General features: G+C 43.2%; 1 protein-coding gene across 3 annotated transcripts in view; it reads right to left on the reverse strand.

Moving 5' to 3' along the window:
• Positions 1 to 24,277, reverse strand: part of LIG1 (DNA ligase 1) — a 452,209-nt gene that overhangs the window by 365,950 nt on the left and 61,982 nt on the right. For all 3 annotated transcript variants that reach the window (XM_078654820.1, XM_078654821.1, XM_078654822.1), the window contains 3 exons: positions 19,902 to 20,043; positions 19,658 to 19,771; positions 7,761 to 8,045 (listed from right to left, as the gene is read on the reverse strand). In XM_078654820.1, the coding sequence (XP_078510946.1) occupies positions 7,761 to 8,045; positions 19,658 to 19,771; positions 19,902 to 20,043 (541 nt within the window). The remainder of the gene's footprint in view (positions 1 to 7,760; positions 8,046 to 19,657; positions 19,772 to 19,901; positions 20,044 to 24,277) is intronic.

Consider the following 24,277-nt stretch of genomic DNA (forward strand, 5'->3'; position numbering starts at 1 on the left):
GCCTGGCAGATGACTAGGATTGGCACACTGCAAGCCAACACCATGGCTGCAGCCTTCCCCCTGGTGGAATGGGCTTGTAAGCCTTCAGGAGGCTGCTTCTTAGCCAGGAGACATAGCAGATCTTAATAAAGAGAACGATCCGGTGCCAAATGGTTAGTTTCTGCACTGCACAAGCTTTTTAAGCTCCCACATAAACCACAAATAGTTGGTCTACCTGAAACTATTTAGTGTGGTTAGGGTAGAATGACAACGCTCTTTTTGGGTCCAGACAATGGAGACGCTCCTCTTCCTTAGAGGGATGCTGAGGAGCATAAAAGGTGAGCAGTGTGACCGACTGAGCCAGATGGAATGGGGTCACCACCATAGACAGGAAAGAGGCTCTAGTGCGAAGCACCCCTTTCTTCTGAAATATCATGAGATAGGAAGTCTTGGACAATAAAGCCTGCAGCTCACTCACCCTCCTTAAAAATGTTTATCAACGGCAGGCGTAGTCTGTCATGGTGGAGGTCCGCCTGGCCGCCAAGACAACCTTACAAACTTTGGGATGAAGGTCAAATGCTGCAACTGCTCAATCTCCACGAAGTAGTAGGAGAGTGGACAGGTGCGTGTGGAGCACCCTACCCCGCTGCTGTGAATAGAAGATCCTCCCAAAGGGGAAAGCCTGATCGAAGAATCAACAATCATTCAAAGAAGCGTGAGAAACCAGACTCTGTGCCCGGTCCAGAGCCACAAGAATGACTTGGGCCAAGTCATTCTTGATTTTGACAATACAAGGAAGAAGTTGCATTGGGGGGGGGGGGGGTGCGGGGTGGAAGGCATCGAGGAGGCCTAAGCTCCACTCACGTTAAAACAAGTTGCCAAGCAATACCCGCCCTGGCAACTCAAACGCGCAAAACTGTAGACATTTTGCGTTCTCTTCGGAGGCAAACAGATCTAACTAAGTCTTTCCCCACTGTTTAAAGATACCAAGAGCCATCTCTGGCTGGACACTCCATTAGTGATTCTCTAGGCATCGACGGCGGAGTTAATTTGAGCTGACGTTCAGAGAACCTGCCACGTGTTAACCCATCAGGAATATCTTCTTCTGTGTCTAGAAGCACAGGGCCTCTTGAAAAAGAGCCAAAACCCCACACTGCCCTGCTTGTTGCAATACCACACAGCGGTCGTGTTTCCCGAAAACACTTGCCCCAACTTCCCCTTGACAGAGGGAAGAAATGCTTTCAATGCCAATCAGATCGACCGGAGTTCCAACACATGGATTTGGAGCACCGCCTCCGCCATAGACCAGAGTCCTCTGATCTCCACCTCTCCCAGATGAGGAGAGACGCATCAGTCACTACTGTAAGATGTGGTTGGGGGAAGAGACAGGGGTCTGCCTCGGACCAAATTGCAGTTCGTTAGCAACCACTGCAGGTCCTGTGCTGTTCCCTCCAATATCTGGACCAGGCGGGAGAGAATCCCCTGATGCCGCACTCACTGAAACTTCAGTTCCTACTGCAGAGCCTGCATACACTAACTGGCATGGTTTACTAACAGGATACAGGAGGCCATGAGAGCCAGCAGCCTCAGAGTCATTCTACCTGAAATCCAAGAGAGAGGCTGAAATATCGGTATCATAACCTGAATATCCTGGACTCGCTGCTCAGGAGAATAATACCCAAAGCTGCACTGTGTCCAGAACAGCTCTGATGAAGGGAGCGTCGGAGAAGGAGTCCGGTGTGACTTTGGTATGTTTATAGTGAACGCCAGCAAATGCAGGACGTACGCCATAGTTTGGAGGGGAGGACGCCTACAACAGCCAGCCACAGGGGTGGTGGGGGGGGGGGGGGGGGGTTGAGACTGGAACTTCTACTTCTGGCTACGTCCTGCATATGCCTGGTTTCTCTTCTCGTAGTTTTGAAGTTGGAGCGGTCACAGAGTAGAACAGCTTGCCAAGAACAGAACATGTGGGATGTGCATTTGAAAGCAATTAGGAGGGAGTCTCGGGTGTCGCCCGAGGAATCTGGAACTCCCTACCTATGGAAATTAGACTGATTCCATCAACAGAGTCATTCAAAAGGGAGGTGATAACTTTACTTATGACTAACTCTCTGGGCTAAAGTGCAGACCTGTTTGGACGACTGACTACCCGTTCATGTTATTTCTGTTGTACATTACATTTACTGTAATTTATTCTTGCTTTGCCCCTATTGTCGTCCCGTTTATTTGTCAACCTGCCTCTGTACAGCACTCTGATACCCGATTGTGTCTTGTTCGCACTATACAAAAACTAAATAAAATAAATGAATACTAGAAGGGAATTAGAATGCAAATGCTCGTTTTCCAATGTTTGGATATGGTTACCAAAATGCACCAAATGAGGAGCAGGAACAATAAACTGTCGGGTGCTAGATCATTAGTCATAAAGGGCATCTGTGTAAAGCATAGATCAACAGTGTTTAGTGGAGCCTTTAATGTCAGGACGACTGTGTGTACCAGTAGCACGGGACAATGCATGGAAGGGAGAGATAAGCAGATTGCCACCAGGTAGCTCAGAGGTTAATGAACAACAGTGTTGCTCTTCAGAGTCCAATCGCCAAAGTCAGAGAAACGGCACTCAAAGAACAAGCGACTGGCCCAAGAAGTCAGCACAAAACGACCCTTCTCAAATGCGGTACTTTTAATAGCTATTAATTCTTAATTGAAAACAAGGCCCGAGTAGTCTTCACCAAACGAGCCTTCTCAAATGCAGTACTTGTAATAGCTATTAATTCTTAATTGAAAACAAAAGTGTAAATAGTTCTACGTTCCTCCTGACAGTACAATACAAATTCAGAGGTAAAGATTTGGTCGACAGAATATGGACCTTTTGTTCCTGTAAAGTAATGATGGAGATTTGTTTAAAAAATAAACGAAGCATTAACATATTTAGCTACCTAGTAAAGAAATCACAGAAATGCTCATTATAAAAGGCTAAAACAGGAAGAATTGAACAGTTTCAAAGTTTTACTCCGGTTTTATTGACATAGCATTCACAATGGATAAGTCGGCACAATTCAGTGGGGGTGAGAGTTGGTAACCAGGATAATAACAGCGATAAAATAGAGCGTTTTACATATGCCTCTTCTACCTGGAATCCACCGTCTCACCAGATGACTGATGAACAAAGGGCAAGTAGAAGAAATGATTATTTTTCAATCCACTGACCCAGATATTAACCGACAGGAGATCATTAGTAGAGCTGAGCAGCAGCCGGAAATCCCCCCCACCTGTACAACAAAAGTGGACAGCGATTTATGGGCTGTAGGGAGAAGTATATATACAGAGGGTGAATCTGAAAGACTGCTTATGCAAAGATTGAACCAGGGAGAAACAAAATTCCTATCATGAAATGTTTGCGGTATTAAGACAAAAATGGTAAATCATGTCTGGTGCGATTTCGTCAGGAAATATGATATTTTATGTCTACAAGTGACATGGTCACTACTAGAGCAGCATTTAGATGGCTATAAAACTTTCCACGTCCCAGCAATTCAGACCACACACGGGAGAAATAAGGGAGGCATATGTATTTATGTGTCAAATGTGATAAAGGTATTAAAGATTAATATGATAAAGAGTACTCACTATTATCAAATGGTTTTGATTCTTATGTCATCCTATGTTAACTTTTTGGTCGTTAACTTTTATAACAACATTGATAGTGACAAGTATAGGACTGTTATGACTAGTTTAAGTGAGGACTTGGTTACCCATTCGAACAGCATGGTAAACGATGTTTTCTTGGTTTGGATGGGGGATTTTAATGTTAGTACCTGTAACCAACATTCATGCACACCAGGAAAAATCTGTAATGATGAACAGGGTCCGACTAAACATTTTGTGCATACGTCCAGGGGTGATAAACTAAATGAAGTTATGGCAACGCTTGACCTTGTTTTTGTTAACACCATGTCCCCTATCACTAACAACTTTGACCCCACCTATATTGGAAGGGAATTTAGGACGGTGATCGACTTTATTATTATGCAACACGTTATGTCAGCATGGTAAGAAAATTTATGATTCGCCCGGTTGGATTAAGCGACCATCTACCCCTTAGTGTGGACATACTGGTTAGACACAATGTAAGGTCCACAATAGAATGTTTAATAAGGACCCAAGATCTTGTATTGAGTCGTCAAAATGGCTTTGCATTAAGATGGGGCGCAAAAAATCTGGCGCTTAATAATAAAAACATTATCACAAAGGCCCAAATACCCAGTCCTATCCCTAATTGATGTAGTCAGGGCCGCCTGACTACATCAATTAGGGATAGGACTGAAGTTAGTGCATGCAGAAAGGCCTACAATTTGGCGAGGAAAAAACGAAAAAACGAGATTAAGGAGCAGGCATGGGAAAATTTGTACAAGGCCGCCCAGAGTAGAGATACTTGCCTTTTTTGGCAGGCCGTAAATGCACCATTCTTGGCGAACAAAGAAAACGCAAGGATTGAAATAGCCATCGATGAAAACAAGTGGATAGAATTCTTCTCTATAGTGTATGGACAGGAAAAGAATAGTGCTATAAGTACACCAGGGGGAATTGAGATGGAAAAACCTACTGATATGTACCAGCCAATCCTCATTGATATTACCCAGGAGGAGGTTTTGATGGCAATAAATAAAAGTAAGGGCAAGAAGGCCCCAGGCCCTGAAGGGGTTCCAATTGATTTCTTTAAAACAATTGTAGACCTTTGGGCCCCACTCTTAACTCGTGTTTTGCAGGCCTGTTGCTCTGAGGGTTTTTTAAGTTCCTGGTCCGAATCAATAATCGTCCCTATTTACAAAAAAGGAGACCGGGAAAGCCCATCCAGTTATAGGCCAATCTCAATATTGGATTCACTAATGAAAGTGGCTGGACGGGTGATTTTAAATAAACTTCAAACCTGGGCTGATGAAAATAGCATCCTGAGCCCGGTTCAATACGGGTTCAGAGAGGGGATGGGGACCAAAGAGCAGGTTTTAAATTTCATCTTTCTCCAAGGAAAGTACACCCAAGCAAAAAAAGGGGCGGCTGTATGTAATCTTTGCAGATCTTACAGCCGCTTTCGATTGTGTGGAACATAAAAAGCTATGGAGTACCCTGGAGGAGTTACAAGTTGATCCTGCATTAGTAAAATTTTTAAAACAATTGTAAAACAGGAGCCTCAGCTAAAGTGAGATTCGGTATGAAGGGAGAGTGTACCAAATCATTCCGCGTGGAGAAGGGAGTTAGGCAGGGATGTGTCTTGGCCCCGTCCCTCTTCTCCATATATACCAACTCTTTGGAGGAGGAATTGAGGGCAAAGGTCACCGACTGCCCAAAATATAACAGCAAGCAGGTTGTCTCCCTTCTCTACGCAGTACTAATGGCCAGAACTAAAGTAGGTATTCAGCGCGCACTCGCCACATATTCAGATTTTATGGCACATAGGAGTTTAAAATTAAATCCCAAGAAAACTTTCGTTATGGAGTGCGGGAAACATAAGCGCAAAATCAAGAACCTAACAGTGGCCAGTGGGACTATCGAATCAACCAAAACTTTCTCCTATTTAGGGGTCCTCTTAGAGGAAACAGGCTCCTGGGTCCCGGCTATTAGAAGTAGGACTCCTCTATTTAAAAGATCAATAGCGGCCCTAATGAACTTTGCACGTAAATTGGGGAAAAGACCACCCGAAATACTGCTGAAGATAGATGTAGCAAAGTGCAGGAGCATTACCATGTATGGGGCGGGTGTCTGGGGTTTTAATAATGTGGCATCAATTCAAATTATCGAAAACATGTTCCTTAGATACGTTCTTGCAGTCCCACAGAGTGCACCTGTTTTTAATTGTCACGCCGAACTGGGTATTGACTATATCACTGACCTAATTAAGTTGCAACCTATTCTTTTATGGCACAGAGTTTGGTCATCCCAGGCATTAAGCCTAAATAGAGAAATTATTAGGGACGGAATGGGTCTGGATCATTCAAAAAATATTCCCTGGTTACATTATGTAAGGAAGTTTTTTATTGACCTTAACAGACCAGAACTCTATGATAACCCTGAGCTGATTTGTGCCATACCAAGAAAGTCATTGAAATTGTTATCTATGAACCACCTTGAACAGCTGAGACTAACGGGGGAGTTATGTAAAAGTTCAGTTATATGGCACCAAATGACCTTGACCAGTTATAGGATCCAACCATATTTATGTTACTGTTTGAAAGGTTTCAATAGATTCATCCTGATAAGGTTTAGATTCAAATCTTTCCACCGGTTGGTGACTTTTCCAACTAAAAATAACTCGTCGAGGGAATTAGCACACTTCCCATGCGATAATCTCTCGCAACAAACAATACATACTATACTATTTTGTAAATACTACAGCGAAGAACGTACAAAATGGTTAAAACAATACCTGAGACAAGGTGGTTGGCGGCAATACCGCCCAGCGTATCTGTTTTTGCAACAATTAAATGATTAATATTGTACAGTGCTCATGACCGGTTTTTTAAAAAGTATATTAAGGAAAAGAAATGTATTAAATAGTGTAAATAGTGTTAAATAGTGTTAAATGACGTATAAATTTCTGTATTTTTAGCATCTGTGGAACGGCTTAGGAAACATGTATGCATGTATTAGCTCATTTGGCTTTTTAAAAATCTGTGGATTTTATGATTTTATATTTTTATAAAATCGAATAAAGCATAATTTGAATTGAATTTGACATAGCATTCACACAGGCTCCCCAAAGATGCGTTATTCTACATTTCGCTGCTTACCATACGTTTCTACCACTTTGGACCCCAGGTCAGTCTTGCCTATATGCAGACATAGGTGCCAAAGAAACAAATCCATTCTTGATCAAGAGTGGGCGTTTGGCCTTACCTCTGTAAACCCCATGGACTGGAATATCATCACTCATGTACCAAAAAAGAACACAAGTACCTAAAATAAGGATAACATCCTTACACAGCTGCACACTTCTGTCAGCTGGGCCAATGAACTCTCTCTAAGGCAGACCTTCACCAAAAAGAGAATACTGGATCAGCACATCTTCCACTGCGGTGTGAAAAAGACCAATGCGCAAACAGAAATCCCCCCTCTTGAAAATTCGAAAAGGAGCACTTTAAATAAAGCTCCCTTCAACAAACAAGCATCAGCAAAGCCAATTAGTCTGGCTTCATTGTGCTAATGCATTCAGCATTAGCACATTAAAGCGAGACACAAGGAAGGGAAGCCAGCAGAGAGGGGTATAGTTGTAAAAGTCGTTCATGGAGCGAAGTTCAAGCACTTAAGTGAAGACAGTCGGACACCTAAACAACAGCTTTAGGCGAAAGATGAATCCTCCACCGGGCCCAGATAAGATAGACTAAATCTCCAACCATTGGCTGTAAGAGGCTGACTGAACAAAGCCTATGGGTGAAAGAGACGGACCCAACGCTCACTAGGTGTACGGATAGCAGCAGGTCTGCTTCAAGGTTGCAAGACCCAGAGCTAAAAAGCAGTAAGAAAACTGGCAAGGTAAACCTTTGAAGTTTTACAGGCATATCATTTTTAGAGCAGAGAACAGTATCCAGCTCCCTATACTTGGGAGTAAGAAGGTGCCTGCCAGCAGTGAACTTCTACAAACAATCTGACTACGAATACCTTAATGTACTTTTAAACCTGTGACCCATAAATCCTTCCTTTCAAGATAACTTTAGTCTGGCTCTTATGCAGGAAACAGTACAGCACTAAAAACCTCATAGTCCCAACAATCAAAAGTTTAGGCTCACCAAAGAAGCTGCTGATGGGTCGGACGGGCTTCGCCAGCTCCTTTGGTGCCCCCTCATTCACTTCAGTTTCCTCTACTGTCTCCATGTCTTCCGTTCCTTCGCTGGCAGTTTTCTTTGAAAGCTCCAATCCAGAATCTGCCTTTTTCTCCTGCTTAGTCGCCGGCTCAGAATCATTTACTGGTAGCACGGTGGAACCAGGGACCATCGCCTCTTCTACTTCCATGTTTTTGTCACCGTGTTGGGGGACTTTAGGCTGCTCTTCCTTGGTCTTCTCCAGATCGTGGTCTGTACCAGCAAAATGTAAGAAAAAGTATTAAGATGTAATTTTACTTCCAGAACTAAAATTGGTAGGGGTGGAGGACATAGGTCTTTTTTCTGCCTATTGACTATTTTACGTACAAAATCGATAGAGCTCCAGACTTCCAGTGTTTTGGAAGCAAATGCTGATTTTTATTTATTTGACCTACTGAATAAAAGAATAAGGCTTTACAACTCTGTTTATAAGCATTTAATTTTAACTGCAACCACCAAAGATAACAGCATGGATTATGCTTAGAGAATTAAATCTTACATTAGAACAAGTAACTTACCTTTGATAATCAATCTAGTGAATGCGCCATCTACTTGCAGATTCATCTCTTAATTATTAGTTCCCAGGTGCCAGACTAGATCCAGAAATCTCACAATAGCTCCCTAGCGAAGATAGGTGGTATTACATTGATCCAGGAACGATGAGTTGCCACACTGCATGCAGATGTTAGCTCGTATCCATTTTCAACACTTTGAGGCAGAGACTAGATTGAGAGAGTTACCAAAATCTTCCCCACTGCTCAGAAAAACAGGGCAGGCAAGTGGAGGAAATGTGTAGTTAAATCTGCACAAAGATTGCCACGAAAAGTAAGTAGGGGAGAGGAGTTGGCCATCTGGGTTCGAGTCTCGGTAACGACGCCAAAACCTCCTGTGATTCTGGGCAAAAATGAAAATGTGTCCTCATGTAACGTAACTGGAAAAATATGTAAAGCGCTCTGATTCGGTTCGGGTCTAGTTCACGCTATATAAAACTGCAAAAAAAAAAAAAGTAATATTTTCTGGTAATAGGCACTTCTACCTGCAGCTTCTGGACCTAATAAGTAAATACCCAAGCACTAGCCCCATGGAGGTGGGCGCACGGAGAGGAGCACACCAAAAACTCTTGCTGGCAAAATGATCAGGACTGCGAACTTTAGAATGCAATGCAGTAGTGTCACAAACTGCTCTGCACCTTGAAGCCCTCTAATCATCCCATAGACCCCCTACCTGCTAATGCTGTCAAAGACTTCATCCCCCTGCTCCTCCCACTTTGGACCCAAATCATCAACAGCTCCCTTCAACAAGGTCTCATTCCAGACTCCCTCAAGGTGGGGCAAGTCACGCCTATACTCAAGAAACCTACAGCTGACCCGTCTGACCTGAACAATTACCGCCCTATCACCAATATCCCCACCCTGGCCAAACTGCTGGAAAAATGTGTCCAACTCCAACTAACAAAACACATTGACCAATTTGACCTCCTCAACCATCATCAATCAGGCTTCCGAGCGAAACATAGCACGGAAACAGCTATGACACACATAATTGATGATGCCCTCCAAATCCTTGATCACAATGAGTCCTGCCTCCTCATCCTTCTTGACCTTTCTTCAGCATTTGACACGGTCAAACATGAGAACTTACTGGAGCTGCTAAGCACTAGAATGGGTCTATCGGGAACTGCTCTCAAATGGTTTTTTTCCTTCCTTCATAACCGGTCTCAGAAGTTCAAGATCGACAATGTGCTATCTACACCTGTGCCTGCTGATCTAGGTGTTCCACAAAGATCCTCCCTCTCCCCCACACTGTTCAACCTAGTCATGGAACCGCTCGCCACCTTACTCCAAGCATCCAATGTTCAATTCCATATGTACGCCGATGACACACAACTCTACCTAAAGTTACAATCCCCGGAAGATATCAAACTTCTGAATTCCACACTTAGTAACACTCAATCTTGGTTGGCCGATAATCACCTCAAACTAAATGCTCTGAAAACTGAGTTCCTACTCATCTCACCTCCGGCGAAAATTCCCACCACCCAAACCTGGCTCAATAACCTAACAGCACTCAATGTCCAACCTACCATCGTGGATTCTGCGAAATCCCTAGGCATCACACTCGACGCCAAGCTCAACATGCAACAGCACGTTAGCAAAGCCACAAAAGGAGCTAACTTCCAAATCAACACACTGAGGAAACTTAAACCCTTCCTCCCTGCCAAAGACTTCCAAACTGCTGTACAAGCTTTAGTCATCCCTCGCATACACTACGGAATTGTGGCCCTCAGCGGACTCCCGCTATCCACAACAGCACCCCTAAGAGCCTCCCTGAACGCTGCCGCGAGGCTCATCACTGGCTCAAGAAAACATTCGCATATATCCCCAGACTTAAAGTCTCTAAAATGGCTGCCTTTTGAAGCCAGAATACAGCTAAAAATCGCAGTTATGACACACTCGGCCGTGCACTACAAGGCACCCAACTACCTCGCTCAAAAGTTGTCTATATCAGGAGGTTCGAGATCCAATAGAAGTACAAAAAATCTACTCCTGAAACCTCGTAGATTCCGGAAAGAAAAAACATACAAGCGCTCCTTCTCAGGAATGGCACCCAGGATCTGGAATGCGCTCCCTCCTGAAACCAGGCGTATCACCTCCACTGCACTCTTCAAGAAAGAGGTGAAAACCATCCTTCTGGCCAAGATCTCCTGAACTTTATAGATGCTGGATCAGAGACTCTGCATCGCTTTGTATCATTGATCACCTTGTCTCCTGGCACTATACTCCTACTTGATTGTGACACTACTACGCTACTCTTACTACCGACCAATATATGATACACTTTAGTTTATTGAATAACCCTCCCCATGCCCCCACCCCGTGTTCTCTCTATTCTAAGAAATTGGTATAAGCCATCCACACATCTAAGGTTTACCTGAACCTTACTGTAATGTGATCAATGACTTGTGCGTTCTTATATTACTTGTTACCTGATTGTATAATGATGTTTTCTGTACGTTACTGTTATCCTATTATGTTAGTGACTATTATACTGCTCCCATTATCTCTGTTCAGTCCTGCTGCCCCTACCCTTGTATCTGTGAAGCGCTCTGATATCTGTAAGGATCTTGTTCGCGCTATATAAAACTTTGAATAAATAAATAAATAAATAGTGTCTAGTAAAAGAGTGAACTTAATCCCCAGTCAGAGCTCGACAATGCTAAGGAATCCGCCTTCGTCTTGGTGCAGTGTACTCCAATGCCAGCAGGGGGCTCTATTGTAATAGGGCATAGAACAACTTATTGTAGAGAACGGTCAAGGGGAAAAGTATCCTGTTTTGGACATCTTAACCTTGTTTGGCACCAGCAAAATCAAGAAAGAGCGGATAAGGAAGAAAAACCAGAGCCTGACAAGCCTACATCACTTGGATTCTTCCTCCTTGGTAGGGGGCACAAGAGTGAATAACTCTGGCAGGGTAATGGATTAGAAGATATGAAAACAGGCAAACCGCCCAAGACAAAGTATCACCTTATCCAAAAAGGCAGGATGAACTGATCAGATACTGTAGTTGAGCAGAGGCGACAGATATAAGGAAGACCGTCTTTAAAGCAAAAACCATTGTATAGCTAGCTGAGTAAGGGCTCTAATAGTGAACACATCGAACAAGTGATATCTAGATAGTCCAACCAGGGCATGATGAATAGAAAAGAAGGGAAAAGACTTCAAGAAGCTTGTCACTACAAGCGATTTAAATATAACAGAATGGTGTAAAAAAATAAATTACCAAAAAGTAGCTAACGTAATATCTTACACTGCCCGGAGCAAAGCCTTGCCCGGCTACAGGAAGTGCAAACTGTAAATTATAATTCTACAACCAGGTCAACCTTTTCCTCAGCAAACGCCGTCACAAAGCTCCACCACAAGCTAAAGCAAAGACGCTGTGATTGGGAGGCACACCTCTGAAAATAGATTAAAGGCAGTCAGTCAGTCAGTCAGTCAGTCAATCTGCCAAGCTCAATCTTCAAGCACGAAGGTGCAGTCTGCGAAGATTTCGGCGTACCACCTAGCTATTCTCCCACTACCCAGTCTCTCAATGGGATAGGAGAGCAACAATAACGGAACAACTCCAATTACAGAACATTACCTGCCCTGTCAGGTGCAATCAGAATCACGAGCACACAGTACGGCCTCTACATTGTAGAGGATAAAGAATTAGAGGTTACTAGATATTCAGAATGAAGAGGATAAGACCATCATACACAAAACGCATCCCTAAGGAACCCCTACTTTGGGAAACTGAAAGGTACTGACCAGTGGGAACTGAGCATTGTGTTGAGCAGCAAACAGTACCACCTGTAACACATATATATATCCTCCTTCCTGAGGGACTGCACCCAGGCCGTCCGCCTGGGTGATTTTTCTGCGGACTTTCTGAAAGTTCAGTGTGGGGTTCCCCAAGGTTCCTCCCTTTCACCCCTTTTGTTTAATCTTTATATCTCCCCTTTAATTTTTGCATTACAGCAAATGGAGGTCGACGTATACAACTATGCGGATGACCTCCAACTTGTGTTCAATTTATCTCCTTCCCCTGCTTCCATCCTTAATTTTCAGTTTATTATGATTTTCATCCGGGACTGGATGAACCACAACCATCTGAAACTTAACCCGGACAAGACCGAGCTGGTATTGACGGGTGGTTCATCCAGTCCCTGGTCCTCACTTTTCTGGCCCCCTTCCCTTGGCCCTCCCCCCGTCCCCTCTACCTCAGTCAAAACATTAGGCATTAAACTCAATTCTGAGCTCACCCTTCACTCCCAAGTTAGCGCTGTGGTGTCCTCTTCCTTTCTGTCACTTCGCACCATTCGCAAGGTATCCCGCTTCTTTTCTTCTGATGCCCTGAAAACGATCATCTTGGCAATAGTTATCTCCCGCCTGGACTATGGCAACGCTCTATATGCAGGTTTACCTGCATATAGCTTAAGGCGTTTGCAGTTGATACAGAACCAGGCGGCTCGGCTGGTATTCAATCTACCAAAATTCCATCATGTAACACCCCTTCTCAAATCCCTTCACTGGCTTCCTGTTCGTGAACGTGTCCAGTTTAAACTTGCTTCTATCATCTGTCAAGTACGACTGGGCATGGCTCCGGCCTTCATTACATCAGAGATAGTTCCCTACGTTCCCACTAGGGCACTACGCTCAGCCTCGCAAGCCCTCCTGACAGTCTCCCGCTTCCGGAGGAAGAAATGGGGAGGCTCAAAGTTTTCCACCCTTGCACCAATTCTATGGAATTCCTTGCCTTTAGAGCTTAGGTCCATACCTCTTTATCCTCAATTCCGAAAAAAGCTCAAGACCTATCTATTCGCCAAAGCTTTTAACTAGACCACTCGTTACTTCTGTTCACATTTCATTTATCTCTCTCATTTCCCACCATTCGAGGTTTGTCTGTTGTAGCGCCATGAAACCGCTGGTGAAAGTGCGCTGTATAAATAATTTTAAATTCAAATTCAAATTCAAATATATATATATATATGTGTGAGTGAGTGTGAGAGTAGAGAGTAGAGAGTAGAGAGTGAGAGACCCCATTTGTATTCTGAAAGATTTCTGCTCAGATCATCCACCTTCATGTTGAGAGAGCCCACCAGAAGGCTTACAGTAAGCAAAACAGTTACAAAGGTACAGCTCCACATTTTCAGAGCTTTTATGCACAGGGGACTAGAACCCACTCTGCCCGGTTTGTTGGTATATCAACTAGTGCTTGTGTTGTCAGTGACAACCTTAACCAAACCAATAGGCCACAGATAAAGTGCAGCAATGCCTGAGGTCCAGTCAAAACACCTAACGCTCATGCAGATTGATGGGATATCTCTGTTCAGGAGGAACCCAGATGCTGAATCTACATGGCATACAGATGACAGAGGGCAGAAGCTTCAGTCTCAACGGTAGCAACAGCTGGTGAAGGCCAAAAGACTTTCCACAGGTATTTATCAAGATTTCTCCTATGCCACCTCTCTATCACCCTCCTGAGGAAGGAACACCCTGTTGAATGCTTTCTAAGCGTCCAATGCTAACAGTGTAGATGCTATTTTCAAAGATTGGTCTTCTTGTATGTTGTCTGGTAGTATCTCCGCCAGTCTTATGGCCAGTAACTGAATGCAGACTTTATCATCTACATTTAATACACAGATAGGCTACACGAAGCACACTGTTGTACATTTCTGACATTTTTTTGGGCAGTTCTACTGATTCAGTGACCACGTTATTGTCACCTACTGAATGACACCACTTGGTCAGTATAGGCACTAATTAAGAGGAGGGTATCTTATAAAATTTACTGGGAAAACAGTGAGATCGCAGGGACTACGAGTTCATATTCTTTATTGCGGCTTTGACATTTTCTGTGATCGGGGCTATTATTCACTGCTTTTGAATATCTTTCAATGCCAAGCTCTAGTTCCACTAAAGATTACCTTTGCCCAAACTCGTTTTCTTGAGTCAGAATATAGGGACATAGAAAAATCACTAAAGAACAGTCTTCCTACACTAGGTAACATATCTTGTCCGTGTCCAGTTTTGCATTTAGAATACTGGCCTGTAGAGCATTTGACTTGATCACAGTCTCATACTTACAGTTTAGAGTTGAACTCTAGGAGTGCTTATCCGACAGGTTCACAAATAAACTTTTTTGATGCCCTCTGATAAATAACCCATCTCAAGTCTGCTCTAGCCCATGGTTGTTTACACTTCCCCACCATATCCCAGAGTTCAACATATAGTTTGTTTTCAACCAAACCTTTGTTCCATTTCTCCACTGCAGCCAGGGCTATTCGCCTCAATCCGATTCCTGTTTTCAATGCCATTCGACTGCATATCTCCGGTGGGGTTGGGGATTGTAGGCAGTACTTTATGTACTCAACTGTTTTGTCTGTTCTGTCCTGTCCTGTAGTAGATACCGTGCCAGCTAATAACTAGTCTATACATGCTGTGTCAATGCCTTCAAGAGTGCCTATTACTGGGGTTTGGAGCCACATCAAGATTAGCCCTATTTCTGTTAGTAATGGTCTGTGAGGTGCAGTAGCTACCAAATGTTCACCAGCTCCCAGTCTATAAGATATTCCTTTGAGTCTGAACACAATTCAATCACTCCCCAGGACAATGTGACAGAGAGGTCTTGTTTGAAATCATCCATACACATTATTCATCCCATGGCAACCCCTCAAAGCGAAATACTCCACAAATAAATGTATCCTGCCCCTGGTTTGGGGCATGCACTGAAGCTTTTTTGAGGATGTATATCCGTCTTTTGTATTCCAAGACTTTGTCCTCGTCAGTGAATATTTCCTTTCATATATGAGCCCCAAGAGTTACTCAACAAAAATGCCACTTTAAGTTTTTATTTGAGGCTGTACTATGCACCTAAATTGTGTAATACTTAATTCTGAATCTTTAGGCATTGCCCTTTTTAGGTGTGTTACTTGTGGCAACGCCACTTTAGCTCTTTCTTCTAGTTTAGTTGCATTAATAGGGAGAAAAGGTTCTTGGCTCATCTGTCCTGGGTTAAGAACCACAGTTAGGACATTTGTTTTGACAGCTGTTGTAGGTAAAGTGAGGTCTAATACTTATACAGCTATCCTGAGCACTTTGCGAAGGATGTAGAGTCTTCCATTGCAATGGCAATATTAGGAAAGTAATGTCTGGAAAAGTATCCAGGCTATTGGCATCTAGTATATCTTGAAAAAGGTTCCCATCATCATAAGTGTCCTCACCAGCATTATCATCACCACCACATTGGTGGTATGTTAAAGGGTCCAAATGGGAGTAACAGCATGTTGGTGGAGAGGAGGGGTCGTTAGAGAGGCACCTCAAAACCAGATTAAAACTATTGGCTCTGCTTCGGCATCAGTCCCGTCAGTACTGGTGTAGAGGCTCAGACTAACCTTATTGGTCATGGCACTGAAGACTGTGTCGGACATTGGGTCAGAGTCTGTAGAGCAGAGCTCAAAGAGAGGGCGGACCTCAGGTCAAGTGGCACAGTCAGTATTGGAAGGGATCAGTCAACGGTAATCTGAATGGTGACTGCCTCTAATCCTAGCACCCGGAGGAGTTTGAGGGATACCAAAGATGTGGTCCATCACAAGTCTCAGCTCATGATGTCACCATGGTATCACCTACGGCCCATGCACATGGGAGACTAGGTTAATATCAGTTCTGGATTGGATTAACTACTCCGAACGGTGGAGTGACAGGACAAAAGACGGCAGGGTTTGGACTTCTTGTACTTTTGGTGCCATGTAGTGCGGCGACAAATTATGGCAGCAATCTCATTACATAGGAGCTCTGATATAGCTTTTATGATAATGCCGAGACTCATACCATAGTAGTGTTTGAATAATTGCAATCCCCTTATGTTGCCACGTTTCTGCATATCTACATACTGGGGCTGAAGGTAGTGGTAAGCAATAGTTCAAGGTTTAGTATGTTTTTTTGCGTAGGTGCAAACTTACTAACTTGCATGTTTTAAGGGTTTTCAACAACTCTTCTCTAATCTTTTCCCATACTGAGAAATTGGGGAAATGTACTCCTGACAATGAGACATAAACCTTCTTCCAGTGTTGGGAAAAAAGTGGTAGGAGGGAAAGTGAACTTGCAAACACTCCGATTTGGGCATGTGCAAATCTACACATGCATATTTGCTCATGCTAAAATGCAGTTGACATTTTCTAGGAGTACTATTTTTTGTCCTAATTCTGTAAATTCTTGGGAATTCATGAAATCCGTATAGCTGCACTTAATGAAAGGACATATACCATAGGTGCACATTCGAGACTTTCTTTAATAATTGGCCCCTAATGTGGTCTGGTGTTGACCAGGACCTTTTGAGTTTATTAAAATGCTGTCTCTCTCTGTATCAGCTGTCTTCACTGTGAGGGACAGCATTCTGCTCTTTCACAAGGAACATATTAGCACACAAACTAGTTTTGTTCGGCGCCAGTAACTACTGTGGCAATGTGTGCTTTTTGAGATCAAAAACTATTTTTGCTTTTGCCAATGTTTGTTTTAATGGTGAGGGGCCCAGCACCTCCCACACCAATAAGGTTTTACAAAAACCATGCCAAAACAAGTCGCACATTGACAAAACTAGAAAGCGGACCACTAATTTCAGACTTTTTGTTTTCCATAATCTTATTGAAACCGGTTACACTGATTTACCATTATGAATATTTTTGGAAATACCGGCAAACATCAACACAGGTTACCAAATGATGCTGCAAAGAAATGGTAGCTGCAATTTTACAGTAGTTGAGCGAAATGTTTTTTTTTTCCTGCTTTCATTTTTATTTTAATTAATATTTTATTTTGAAAGCATATAATCAATCATGCTTACAAGCGTCTGCAAATATTTGCATCAAATCAGATAGCATTCTGGGAGCCTCATACATAGCCTCATATTGCTAAACTTAGGCTTTCAATTAATGAACCATAAATACAAGTTTGAACAGCATTAACATATGGTCAAAAATATTACCTTAACTGCAGACAGTGCCCTTTCCTGATCCATAATGTGGTACTGCAAACTGGTAGCCAAAGGGTTTGTCCTGCAGGGGGTTGGACCTACTTGTCTCAAGGACAAAATACACATGAAAACTTGTTGCCCTTGACCCCAAACAACATGTACTGGTTGTCGGGCTATAGGAATTCCACATTCCTTAACACCTCTAGAAAAAACTTCTTCCAATTTAAGGAATCTGACAATGTTGATAGAATGAGGTTTAGATTCCTTTAAGATGTTTAAACAGTCAACTGGAAGCTCCACATAGCAGTACCACAGTTATTCAGGAGATACAGACAAGCTCAGCAATTGCAAGCTAAACAAGAGGATGTTGGTGGACATTCTGCACATGTATGGCCTGCACCGAAACGTCCTTTGAGGTGGCACCAACAAATAGAGTAGGTCTTTGTATCACAATGGTATATGCCAGTCCAGAGCAATCCATATTATTCTGATCCATCTTGCCTGGTTTCACTTGAATTATCACTTTGGGGAGCAACGAATCAGACTAAAGTTGTGGGGTCCTCATCCAGCGGCTCAAAAGTGGATTACATACAGACCAATGCAGTAGAAATCTGCCTGTGTTATCTCTAGGCACTCTAACCTTTTGGTCAGAGGAGGCTGCTGCAGATTTTTTTGCTCCCCTCTTCTTGTTAATCTGCACCTTGGGGAACTCCTGGTTCTTCTCAAGCCCCACAGATTAAAGCCTTAGTTTACTCTCCAACCTCCTTTCTCTTGAGTGATGAAAACAGTTATTTCTTTTAACTGCGAGACTCCGCTTTGACTTGTCCTGCATGTCTGCCACACTTCCTGATCTTGTCATTTAAAGGCAGTATACGAGAAGATAAAGACACAGTTTAAGGTGGAGCTGGCTCTCGTAACTGGCAGGTTGGGAAGTGAAGTAAACACTTTCAATAAAAGGCTGGGCGGCTCTGAAGAGGCTGAAACAGAACTCAGTGGTGGAGAATACAGACATTGTTCATAGAAGTAGAATGCTAAAATGTAGAAGATCTGGGAACATCACTAACAGAAACATATCGGAGTGAAAGCTCACTTGCCAAGCTGAAGGAACACCGACAACCCATTCAACTTCTCACTGACTAACCTCAAGATACACCCTCTTTGGCTTAATTGTTTTTTAAGGTATCTCAAGACAGATGTGACTCTTCTTTGTGGAGCAAGAGCCCACAAATCAGGGGCTACACTTGCTTTACTTGCACTACTTCCCTTACCATTCCTCCCAAAACAAGAAAGACACATGTCACAAAAAGCTAGCATGGAGGCTCAAGGATTTTGGCTGAGTGCGTGAAATGAACACTACACAGAAGAACACAAAAGGGCACCAACCTAAGAGAACATACATGAGAATAAAGAAGAAGTTGGAAGATCTGGACAGTGGCATAAAACCGCACCAAAAATCGGAATTTCGAGTCATAAAAACAGCATCTTAAAGCCAACAGTGCTCAAAAGAGCAAACAGTATCATTGACTCTTAGAGCATTACAGAAAGGCTAACCGCGTTTTGGAATTCTTAAAGCTATAGAATTAGTTTTGTACTCTGTAGGAGAATGTGAAACATCTATTTACGTACTACAGTTTCCTTTACTTATTAAAAGTGGCAAGAACAGTATTTTGTGCTAAATGTGCGGTTTGTTTTACATGGGTTATTGGGATGTTTTTACAAAATAGAAAATGCTGCATGTTTTATTTATTTTTTATTCTTTTTGTATGAAACAAGCACGGTTTATTTTAGACATTAAACGTTGCGACTGTAGAAAACAAACAATATACCACAGAAAGTATTTTAACGATCCAGCTGACACAGATGGTCTACTGTTTATAGTTTCTTCGAAAAAAGGTGATGAAAAATCTAGGGTTATAGGAAAGTATCGGGGCATACTTTTCTTTATTCTTTAAAGAAACTACATTTTTTGGGGTATTTTGATTGGAGTGGTGAGGTACTTTAACACCCTGCAAACCAAACCCTCCTGAATGCACCCGATCTCGTCCAAATAAAAAACATTTTACAAAACGGAATTTCTAAAACTTCACAGCTGTATTTTTACTATGATCTAGTCAAAAATGTAGCACTCTGACAACCAGTACTCCATTGGCTTCATAGCGGACTTCAAACCAAATTAACAGATCTGGTGAATTCTGGGATTAGCTAGTCAAAGGGATACTCGCTACTAGCAGTCATGAAGCACACGTTTTGACACTGTATGCTGACAACAAGTTGCAATTCCACCACTTAAAGCAAACTATGTTCACACTGCTTACCAGTATCCATCCGCTGCCTTTTAGAGACTGCTTCCTTTGTCTCAGAATCTCCTCTGCTACCAACTTCACCATTGGTCATAGTTTCCAGTTTACGTTTTGGGAACTGCTTGCGAGCTGAAGAAGAAGAAAGAATAGTACAAGCGTTAGGATGCTCACCACCTTAGTCATAGTTTGCAGAGTGCCACTTTATGCTGTTTTTATGTAGGCTCTGGTATGTTTCAATCTCTTCTATGCAAATCGTTACCTGTTCTTCGCTTTGGGATGCCAGAAGGAGAGATGACCATTTGATCTGAGGAGAGGGGGCTCTCTCCAGACCGATCACTGGCTGGAGAAGAAACATCCTGAGACGACTCTGCCCGTGGGGTCTTCATTACAGTCACCTGCTCCTGAAAAAAAGAGCCAAGAAGCTTAATTGCCGATTTGTTTTACTTTTCTTTATATTGTAAAGTACGTCATTTGATAGCATAAATACCTTCCAAAATACACCCAGTTCTCCTTGCAACACCCACCTTCTTTCAATAAATTAGTAGTAGTAAATCATGATACACTTAACATTTATCAAAAACAAGATTACACAAAAAGGTTCCATAGTGAAGGACTACTTAACAAGCATTTACAATGCAATAGGTCTCGCATTTGCAAAAGTTAGAGCAATTGGCATTGTAAATGACAAACCTTTTATTTATGCGTTTGTTTTGAAAAGAGATAAATAAATGGGGGGGACACTGTTTGTGAGTGCCGACGCCTGTGGATTTATTTCTGCCCTCCTGCCTTTCAGCCTACTGCTTGCGGAACCCGCTCCGCGGGTCCCGCTTCGTGTGGGAGCCGACCCATGACCCAGCAAGGCAGAACTGCTACGAACATCGTCTCTCTCCTAAGGAAGCCTCCGTGGGTGACTGTGTTGTGCGGGGCTGCGAGCGAGTGCGGGCGCAGGACTACAAGTCCCAGGAGCGCCCGCCAGACCCAATTGTTAACACCTGGGCCGCTCTCCCCGAATGCTCCTCCCCCCTCACATAGTACTGTATATTGCCAGCTCCCTAGTCCTGCTGCGCGGGAGCGACCGGGAGAAGCCCGGGACAAGGGCGGGACAGTCTGTGGCCATCCGGGGCCGAAGGAGGCCGGGCCGGGCCCGGTCTCTGACATCTCCTCCCTGTCAACATTATCTCTGGTGATTTGTTCCTGTGTTGATATAAATTGCGTGGTATTTAGTTGCTGAATTATATCTTGCTTTAGATATGTCTAATCTACTTTTACCCAGTGTTGGTGTATCCATCCTTGGGCCGCTCGACAAATACTTCGAGAAAGCTAGTAAGGCGATAGATAAAGAGCGGTTATTAGCCGAGAAACGAGCGGAGCGTCGCCGCTCCATAGAACACCTAAAAAAACATACCACTGCCTAGTCAACCTGACAAAAACACCTTACCAGACACCAACAGTACTGGCAGGGTGATTGGTGATGTAGATATATTTAGCATTGACCAAATCCCTAGCATCTTTCGGGCTCCCGATACCTCCCTTCCGCTCTCTGTAACTAATTGCGAGGGACATATTAGCAGTCATTCCATTGTCTCCACTAGTCTTATTGATCTTAATTCTCCTGTTGCCCAGACCATAATGCCCAACTTGCACTCAACATCTACCAACCGTTCTCCGGGTAGTGTTGGTACCAGTGAAAACATCCGGTCCCACTCCACCAGTAGTGAGTCTGGTCCCACGGTTGAGATCCCTAAGAGGGTTGTGCGTTCCCCCCCCCAAGGAAAAAGAGGAAAAGGGGTGGTGCCAAAAGGAAAAGAATTAACAATCAAGTTTTTTCTTCACCCTTAGTTGCCTCGCCTCTAGTTACGTTAACTACCTCAACTAGGGTTTCTCCTGTGACCGCGGCGTTCGCAGTTACTCCATCACAAATATCTCCCTCACATGTTAATGCTAATGGGCACAACAAGGAGCTTATCGATATGTTTGAGAAACTTCTCAAATCATATATGCTCCCTTTGTTGGAGAGGGTTAGGATCTTGGGAGAAAAGTTGGATAGCATCTCGGATACAGTTGCAACATCTCCTCCAAATAGCATTATTACTCAGCCCAATCCACCACTTAAAACTAGTGCTAGCATTGCTGGTCCTAGCAACTCACTGAAGGAAACTAGTCAATGTAATATCAATACCAAATCTAACGTCTCCCAACCGATACAAAAACCTTTGAGTTCAATTACCCTTATTAGAGATAAGCCTATGCCTGCTTTAAATAAGCCATCTCAAATGGGAGGAATACACGATGCTAAGCAAGTGGTTCCCAAACCTACTAGTACCACTCCTAGATACAAAAAAACCTATAAAAACACAGTAGACCTCCCCCCAGATTCAGCTAGCTTTGTTATTGTTTTGACGGGTGTGCCACCACTTGCAAATGGCAGACGGGAAAACAATGCAAACTTGAAAAACAAAGTCATTTTCTGGCTGAGATCTAATAGACCCATTCCAGCCCATTTAAATGGGGATATTGTCTCAGTCAGAAGATGTGAATGGGTGGGTCCTCGCCCCAAGGACATTGAGGGTGACATCGTGATTATTAACTTCAAAGACCATAGAGTTGTCACCCATATCAGTGACTGGTATCTGGGAAACAATGTGGGAGGTATATCTACACGGAACTTAACATACTTCTATCCAGAGAGTTTGATTAATCCACACGTTCATCCTCGCACTAATAAGGCATCCCATGCTCAGAAATGGTCCTCTTATATACCCAGCCCCCTAGGACCATCTGTAAATATGGAGGCTCGGTTTGGACCTTACACCCAAGCCAGCTGTAATAGGTTCACACATGTTCCAAATCTGGTCAACCCCAAACCTTGTCTTTTTGAATATCCCCCTACACCTACTCTCCAACGTACGCGCCAGCATAATGGGTGGAACACTCCCCCAAACAACTGTGGTAATTATTTTCAATCAAACCCGTACTGGAATATTCCTCTGAGCAATTTTTATGAACCATTCTCGGGGTTGGATTATAACGATTGACCATCCATCCTTCCACATGCTGGCAAGGGAAACAGTCTGTTTGGGTAATACTGGTATCCCAGCAAATGTACCTTGCCATTGTGATGATTCACTGGGCCAGCTTACCCAGAGTGTTAATGGATGTTTTGCTCCCTTGAGTGAGAGTGTGGATATGGATTTAGAACCAGATCTGGCGCCACCTGTTGATTCAACTGTTGAGGATGTTGCAGGGGGGACTGACTACTTGGGAAGGCCTGTCTGCCCCATCGAAACAAGGAGAGATGTTGTCTCAGTAAATGTTGTCTCAGAAAATGTTGCCTCCTCGTTAATTAACATTGAATACTCTCCCCCTAAAACTAATTCTAGTGCTTTGACAGGTCCTATTGTTAAATCTAGCGCTCTGGTAGATCCAAGTGGACTTAAGATTGGAAGTTGGAACACAGCGGGCCTTGATTCCCGCATGTGCATTCCGGATTGGGTTTACTTCATTGAGCAAGTTGACGTATGGTCCTTCCAAGAAACCTGGGCCCTCTCACCATTGTTCCTCACAGGTTATTTGAATTTTAGCAAACCCGCTAGTAAAAGCAATAGAGGTCGAGCCATGGGTGGCTTGACTGTTTGGGTCCGACAGCAAGAGGGTGTGACAGTTGAGGAAATGTTCATTGACAGTCCCGACATTCTATCTGTTAAAATTAGATCAACTAGTGGATTGAATATCCTTTTGATTAACATCTATGTTAGGGGCACCCAGGGTGGAAGGGTTTCGCCAACACTCCTAGTTTTGGATGACTTTCTAAGTGGGGTATCGTCAGGATGTCATAAGGTTGTTATGGGCGATTTTAATACTTGTTTGAACCGTTGAGTGTGGATGATGGCTTAATTACGGAGGCCGAAGATCTGGTTTTCGGGATTCCCCAGCTCGAGTTAGCACCGATAAAAAAATGGACTCAAGCAGCCATCTTTACCAAAGGACTGTGTTTGGATCAGGGTTTGCGTGCCCTTAATGGTAGAGTGAGTTCTGATAGGTCAGGTAGTCACACTTTTAGTAATGGTAGATCTAGCAGCCGAATTGATTATATTTTGATCGATGTTAACATGTGGGCTGCTGTTATGGATATGGAGGTTAAGTCTCGTCCAGAAAGTGATCATGACCCGTTGGTGGCGGAACTAAAGGATTCCAGCTTTTCTGGTCCAATATTAAGCTTGTCCAACATAGTACAGGAGGAAGTTGTTTTAGCCAAGGATATGAGAAGGGTTCGTTGGCCTAAAATTTCCGTAGATGTTGAAGCACGCAAAATGATTAGATCCTTGGTCTCCAACTCACTTGCTGATATCTCTAAATGTGATTCCAGGGAGGGCTTAAACGCTGCCATCACAGACATTCATTCAAAACTTTTTACTGATCTAAAAAAACTGTTTATAAAGTCAATTTCCAAAACGGGGTAACAGGGGGAAAAGGAAAAGTATCAACTGGTTTGATGATGAGTGCCGTCGCACCCATGATGATCTGTTCAAAGCTATAAAGCTTAAGAATTATATTTTAATCAGGTCTTGTAGGAAGGCGTTTAACGTTGCTAAACGCACTGCAAAAGCAAAATGGGATGAGGAACGATGGGTTTCG

Source organism: Lissotriton helveticus, chromosome 7 (genome assembly GCF_964261635.1).
Source record: "Lissotriton helveticus chromosome 7, aLisHel1.1, whole genome shotgun sequence".
Lineage (NCBI taxonomy): Eukaryota > Metazoa > Chordata > Amphibia > Caudata > Salamandridae > Lissotriton > Lissotriton helveticus.